The following is a 7,078-nucleotide window of genomic DNA, read 5'->3' as shown; positions in this document are numbered from 1 at the left end:
TTCAGAAAACATGCTTAAACTTTATATCAAACATCAATCCCAATCTTACAAATCAAAAACAATAACAATAACCTAACCGGAAATGATTACTAGGAACCAGTGATGATAAATTTGATTATGATCCACAAACATATCACCTCCCTTTACCAGGACCCGCAGCTCCACGACCAGCAGCCTGCGCCTGCATAAAAGCAAAACACCAAATGTTTTCACGAATAGAAATCTGTTTCCAGTAATATTGCGAAAAATAATTGCAATACTTACCCTAGCTCGCATAGCAACAGCACGGCCCCGACCAACACCAAATGCTGAACCTTTCCCCTTTAAGAAAAAAAAAGTATAAATTAGAGATACGTATACATATAAAAAACATTCACAAATTGGATGTTGGGAGAGTAAAAGATGATGATACCTTGATTCTAGCTTCTAAACGTTTGAACATTGGAGCGTTCTTAAGCATGTCCGGTATGATCATGAACCTGCAAAGAATTGACAAAGTCATCTCATTTAGTGTATAGTGTAACAAAGAACAATGTGTAAGTGGCTCATAAAGATAATATGATATATATGATACAAACAAACATTGTTGTTTAATCATGCATACATATGAGATATATAAGAATTGACAAAGACTATTCTCGGTTTACATATCAGCCTTTTTAAAACCAAAAAGATAACTAGAACAAAAAAATGGAGAAAAAGCATCTAAGAAGCCTTGTATTCTCCTCATAAAACTCAAGGTTAATCTCAAAAAATGAATACACACCTGACTTTGCTGCCCCGAATAAACACATGTTCAAGTTGAGCTACCTTTCCATCCTGCAGACATGAAGAACAACATAATGATATAATTGTTTCAAACTTTCAATAAAAACAATTTGATTCCGAAAATACAAAATCTGTTTAAATTTCTACTGAACTTGTGCTATTGTCTCCAGTTCTTCACCATCATTATCTAGCAAATATTTAAATTCAAGCATGCTGATAAACAGACATGAGTCAACAAGCCGAGCCCGAGCTTGACTCACTTTGTCTTACAAGTGCTCGAGCTCGGCTTGGCTCGTTTATCACTTATTAATTTATTACAATTATTTTTATATACAATGAGAACGCCTTAAACAAGCCTAAGCTCGACTCGAAAATGTATGTAGAACCTTAAACAAGCCAAAGCTCAGCCGTGCAGTGTAAAATTAATACACAAAAGTCCTAAAACTTTAAAACTTAAAAATACACAAAGCTCAACGAGCCTAAATGATCTTCGCATACAAAACTCGAGCTCAGGTTCGATAACTAAACAAGCTTTATTTGAGACTCGGCCTCGATAAAGCTCAGCTCATTTCAAGCTTCTTATCGATTCAATCTCGAGTAGCTAGCGAGCAGCTCTGCTCAGCACATTTATTCAACTAATGTTAGGGTTTAGGGTTTACAAACACACAACAATCAATTCGGTGTTCAATAATCATAAATTCGTTATTAAAACTCATAAAATGCTATCCGTGCAGTTTCAGATCTACTAATGAAAAACTAGGGTTTATGTTATGTACTTAATGAACGATAACAATAGAAGAAATTGAAACGGTAATTGACTGTGTATATATTTATAAATCGGAGAATAATAACCTTAGCGGTGAAGGTGATGTTTTCGAGCTGGCAATTCCAGTTGTCTTCGCATTCAATCATGCTTCCTCTGTAAACTTCGCCGCTCTTGAGTTCCACGGTGACTATGTGTCCGGCGGCCTCGTGTAGAAGCTTCACCGGAATCCCTAGGCTCCGACTCATTGTAGCCGACTGGTTCTATGAGTGTATGGTGATCGGCGGCAAGGGTTGCAGATTCCAGGGTTTTGAAAGTGGAGAGTTGTTAATTCTTTTTTTATTATTATTATTACAGTGAAATAAGGTCAGGGGCACTTTCGTCAAATAAACAACTTTTTCCTTTTTGTCGGCACTGTGGTAAAAAATCGCTAGTTGCTAGTCGGACGGTGGGTGTGAACTAACGATTAATTGGGATTAATCAGGACTAATCATATTGAACTTTAATGGATAATACCTAGTTTTATACATACACACACTTATTTTTATATGTAATTTTTGGTTTTATACATACACAAACACATTTTGGCCGGAAATTGGTTGGAATCTCGCTGGAAACCATTAATTTTTGCTGGAATCTCGTCGGAATCCGTCGATTTTGGCCAGAAACTCGTCAGAAAAGGCCAAATGATGTCTGATTAATCCTGATTTTGGCCGGATTTGACCATTCACCGATTAATTGCCAGACTAGCCCAAAATTAATCAGTGAAGTGGTAACTAGCGATTAATCGTGGATTAATCGGCGCCTAATCGGGATTTTTGCAACACTGCTTCTCTGTATGTTATATAAGTTGTATAACATTTTTTTTACTTATTATATGGGTTGTATAAGGTTATTGATGGTGATAGCCTTGTAGGACATGTAAGACATGTTATATGAACTACAAAAGTAAAATAAGATTTTATATAAGTTATATGAATCATTTAAGATGGTCTAAAATATGCATTGTATATGACATTATATGACTTTAATCTAACAATACGCAAATGAGAGACGCTAAATGTGTTAGTGAAGTAAAACTTCTTTTGATCAACCACATAGGTTTTTTGTTATAACATTTTTATTCAACCATGTTTGTTTGTTTTTTTTAATTGTGTTTTTTTGTTGATATCATTTTCTTTGTCTTTATGTATCACAAATTTAAAATATAATTATTATTAGATTTAATTGTTACCCAAAGAAAACAAGTGTCAATATACTTATTTAGAAAAGTGATATATGCAAGATATAATAAATATATTTAATCTATTTAGGTGTAAATGGTTATGTGATTCAACAAGGGTACCTCTCACTTGGTCTAGGTGTATGTAGAGTTGTTTCTAACTTTTAGTCAAGTGTCTCTGCCTCGACATATGTGGTGATGCTTCAAATTCGGGTTGTTCAGGACCTTTACTTTGTTGATTTGGAATAACATATGCAATAATATGATAATTAGAATGATATATTCAACGAATTAATAAGTCCAACCCTTGGTCAACAGTTTAAATTAGACTTCCAACTTCCAAAAACTGAAGAAGAATCTTGTAAGAAATTGAAGCTTGACAGTGCTAAACACTACACCAACCAGAGCTAAAAGACATCACGTAGGTCCCCCATCAGCAGCAAGCTTGTTGAGATGGTTCAACCCGATGTTATGTTTTGGAAATCGTTTTTTGTATGTCCTTTGAAACATGTTCTTTTTAAGATATCTGTGAAGATTCTTGGCTTGTTGTTGTAGATAACAAGATTCATGTCTTAGCAGTTGGCATATTGTTGTATACAAAAAGATAACCACAATAATTTTTGCTTATGGTAGCATATAATAATGAAATAGCAAGACATTTTCTCACACCTGGTTTATTTGCATTCGGTGATCGTAATATGTCCTGTTGTATTAGAACACTCACAAACATAACGAGAACAAGACTACTAGTAGCGTACGATGCTTGATAACATCTGATAATTAAAATATAATAGGTTATGTTATTATCCAAAGAATGAGCTCATTATAAGTACTTATGTGTGCTTCTATTTTAGCAACTTAAATAAATTGAATACATCTAGAATTTTGTATCTACATCTCCAAGTTTGTAGTATTTTCTTGTTTGGCCGATCGACTTTTCAACAAATTGAAACATTTACAAGTAAGACCAAGGGCTACCTGGTGAACAATGAATATTGTTTCGGTATGTGCAAGTATGCTACAAAAGTAAACAAGCTCACCTTGTTGGTTCGTGAATGGTGATATCAGTACTTTGACCGGGTCAACTGGCTCGTGGAGTGGAACTCAGACTTCAGTCTTTGTCTCATATACTTGAGTGCAGACCGTAGCTTGGCTCTAGCTTTGCGGTCAGGGGTGCACCCGGACAATATCATTTCTTCATAAACACCCGGGACCTGAAATTCAACACCATTTTTAAGGATAGCGGACACGTGGTTAAAATGACTAAAATGCCCTTGAGCAGATTTCGTACCTCGTCAAATTTCTCCACACGAATTAAAGCTTTCATAAGAGTGGTGTATGTGACAACATCTGGTTTCAGGTCCTGTAGTTAGAAAATAACATGTTTATATTCATTAATTTGCAGAACTGTAATTAGAAAAAAAAAAAAAAAAAAAAGCGGAAACGAGGTTGGTTTTTTAGGCTTCTTACGTTTTCTTTCATCGAACGTAAAATTGCGAAGGCTTCAACGTCTCTCCTATCTTCACAGAAAGCATTTATTAATGCATTAAGAGCTAAATTACTGGGTTTCAACCCATCACTTCTCATGGCCCTAAATGCATTCAGTGCTTCTTCAGATAGACCCTGCTCAATATACAAATTTCAATCATGAAAAGTTGTTTTTTTCATTTTCATAACTGAATATCGATGAACGCTTATAAATGAACATAACTAAGCAAACACCAATTAAAAGCATACGTGAACGACAGTGTATTGGGCCTGAAAAGTTAATAAAACTATACCAAGTTGTGTCAGGTAATACTTTAATTTCATAAAAGTAGAGTGTTAGTAAATTGTGATTGGCATAAAAATTTTAAATGAATATACAAACGAATGAACTTAAACAAATATAAACTAACGAACATAAACAAACTTAAGTAGACAAACGATCAGACATAAATGAACAAATGAGACATGAGTTCTTGTTCGGTGACTTCGGTCATTTAACTAAACGAACAAACAGTTATGTTCAAGTTTGTTTCATTAATTGAATAAACGAATGTCCAGATCAGTTACAGACCTATATGCACTTGTTTATAGTGTTGACCAAATATAGCAGAAGAGAGAAACAAAGGCTGTTTTTGCGGTTACATAATCATGTTATGTATCACAATTAAAACAATAGGTAACTAAGTACAAGCGTTTATGCTTTTCTCGCAGTTCTCTACTTCATATTGATTTTGTATTGGGAGCTTTAACAACTTAACATGGCAAATATAAAATTTCAGTTTATCACTAAACTAAGTTAAAAAAGATGACAAGAATTGAAAAATACCCTTTGAGCATAGGCGTTAATCAGAGCATTATAAATCGTTGAATTCGGCTTCAAACCAGCAGACTTCATATCCTCTAAACATTCAGTAGCATCCATAAACCGCCCCGACTTCCCATATATATTTACCAACGTTGTATAAGTTATCACGTTCGGCTGCAGACCCTCACTTTTCATCTTCCTTAACAACCCCCTCACCCCTTCCCACCTTTCTTGCTCGCCAAACGAGTTAATCATTATATTATACGTAGCAACACAAGGCACGCACCCTCTTTGCTGCATTTCATCAAACAAATCCTCTGCTTTATTATGATGCCCTGACTTACAATGACAATCTATTAACGTGTTCCAAGTAACCGTATCCGGCTCAGTCCCGTCATCAATCATCCTTTCCAATATAGCCAAAGCGTTATCAACACAATTATACTTCCCAAACGTATCAATCATCACATTATAAAACTGTCGATCCGGCTTCACACCACACTTCTGCATCTCCTTCAAAACCTGAAACAATCTCTGCCACTCGCCTCTATCACGATAACTTATCAAAATCCTACTAAAAACATACGAGCTCGGCTTCACATTATTCGCTTCCATCTCTTTCAACACAATCCTCGCACTCTCCCACCTACCCGCATCACCATAAGCCTCGATCAACAAACTATAAGTATACTCATCCGGCAAAACATCATTCCTCTCCATCTCATCAACAACCCACTCCGCATCACGGAGACTACCACTATTAACATAAGCTCTCAACACAGCATTATACGCCCTAGTCCTCGGTCTCAATCCACCGTCACTAATCTCTTCAAAAACCGCTTCCGCCTCCTCAGCTCTCCCCAACCCACCCAACAACGAAATGACCGAAACCACAGTCGAAACCTTCACAGTCAATCCGTTCCCTTGAATCACACCTAAAAAATGCATAGCTCTATCCACATCACCGGCTTTCGTAAAACCTAAAACAATATCATTCAACAACTGTACATCTAACTCGATATTATCCGATACCATTTCGTTATATAAATTCAGTAACAATCCGGAATCTATCTGGTCCTTACGGACCAACGACTGAATAATTAAACCGTAATTCATTAAATCCGGCTGTGCGCCTTCGGCGCGCATCCGGTTTAACAGAATAACGGCTTTTTCTAAGTCATCGTTGCGCGCGCAGGCGCCGATTAGTGTATTGTATGTGACGGGAGCTAGGGTTTGTTTCTGCGAGAGGCGGAACGCTTCGTAGAGCATCTCGGAGCGTCCGAGCGCGTGGATTAGTATCGAGTACATGAACTCGTGTGATAAGCATAAGTTGTGTTTGTGAAGCCAGTCGATGAGAGCGTGTGTGGTTGAAGTTGAGGTTTGTGAATAAGCTAGGGTTTTGAGAAGGTAATGCCAGAGTGACGGTGAGACTGTTCGGTATGACTCGACGAGTTGTGACTCAGTGAGTATTGACTCGGTGAGTTGTGACTCGAGGTATTGGAGGAGAGGAGAGAAGTCGTGGCGGCGGTTGGAGGATGAATGTGTAGTGATGACGTCATCGGGTTGAGTGATGACGTCAGCTTCTGATAATGAGAGTGAGGTGAGTGAGGATGAATGGAGTTTGTGAGAGGTGGAGGAGAGTGGTGGTCGGAGGATGGAGCGGTGGCGGAGGAGGCGCGTGGTGGTGGTGGTGGCGAACGGTGACGGGAGGAGGAGAGTGTTCATGATTTTGCAGTTGGTTATGCAAAACTGGTGGTTGGAGTATGGTGACGGTTTATCCGTTAGGATGAAGTGTACATTTTCAGTCCCTAAAGTATGAGGGAATATCAAAACTAAGGGGATTAGTTAACGTGTTCGTTTATTCAATGGTTTTTAAGTTCGTTTAGGTGATCGGGATGTTCATCGGGTAAGGGGCTCGGTTTGTTCGGCTGCAAATCCTTCGAATTTGGAAATCTGGTAAGGGTTTCGCCGTTTCGGGTATGTGAACCAAATGATGGAAACCAAAGAAAAATGAGGTGGGTAGATGATTGGG

At 37.5% G+C, this 7,078-nt stretch overlaps 2 protein-coding genes across 2 annotated transcripts; both read right to left on the bottom strand.

Annotated features, from left to right (window-relative positions):
- LOC143538721 (small nuclear ribonucleoprotein SmD3b-like) lies at positions 1 to 1,854 on the bottom strand. Its single transcript, XM_077032209.1, has 5 exons — positions 1,621 to 1,854; positions 767 to 819; positions 413 to 479; positions 265 to 321; positions 1 to 181 (listed from the first exon to the last, which is right to left on the bottom strand). Exons 1-5 carry the CDS (start codon positions 1,777 to 1,779, stop codon positions 134 to 136), a joined length of 384 nt encoding a protein of 127 aa, XP_076888324.1. The 5' UTR covers positions 1,780 to 1,854; the 3' UTR covers positions 1 to 133.
- Positions 1,855 to 3,496: 1,642 nt separating this feature from the next.
- Positions 3,497 to 6,805, bottom strand: LOC143538754 (uncharacterized). The gene is made up of 4 exons (XM_077032236.1): positions 5,068 to 6,805; positions 4,224 to 4,376; positions 4,045 to 4,116; positions 3,497 to 3,967 (listed from the first exon to the last, which is right to left on the bottom strand). The coding sequence occupies exons 1-4, from the start codon at positions 6,769 to 6,771 to the stop codon at positions 3,818 to 3,820; spliced, it is 2,079 nt and encodes a 692-aa protein (XP_076888351.1). The 5' UTR covers positions 6,772 to 6,805; the 3' UTR covers positions 3,497 to 3,817.
- Positions 6,806 to 7,078: the final 273 nt, after the last annotated feature.

Source organism: Bidens hawaiensis, unplaced genomic scaffold (genome assembly GCF_021521415.1).
Source record: "Bidens hawaiensis isolate Kalapana, Puna unplaced genomic scaffold, B.hawaiensis_p1.1 tig00011691_1, whole genome shotgun sequence".
NCBI lineage: Eukaryota > Viridiplantae > Streptophyta > Magnoliopsida > Asterales > Asteraceae > Bidens > Bidens hawaiensis.
Note: the sequence above shows the minus strand (reverse complement) of the source record. Positions and strands in the feature narration are given on the sequence as shown.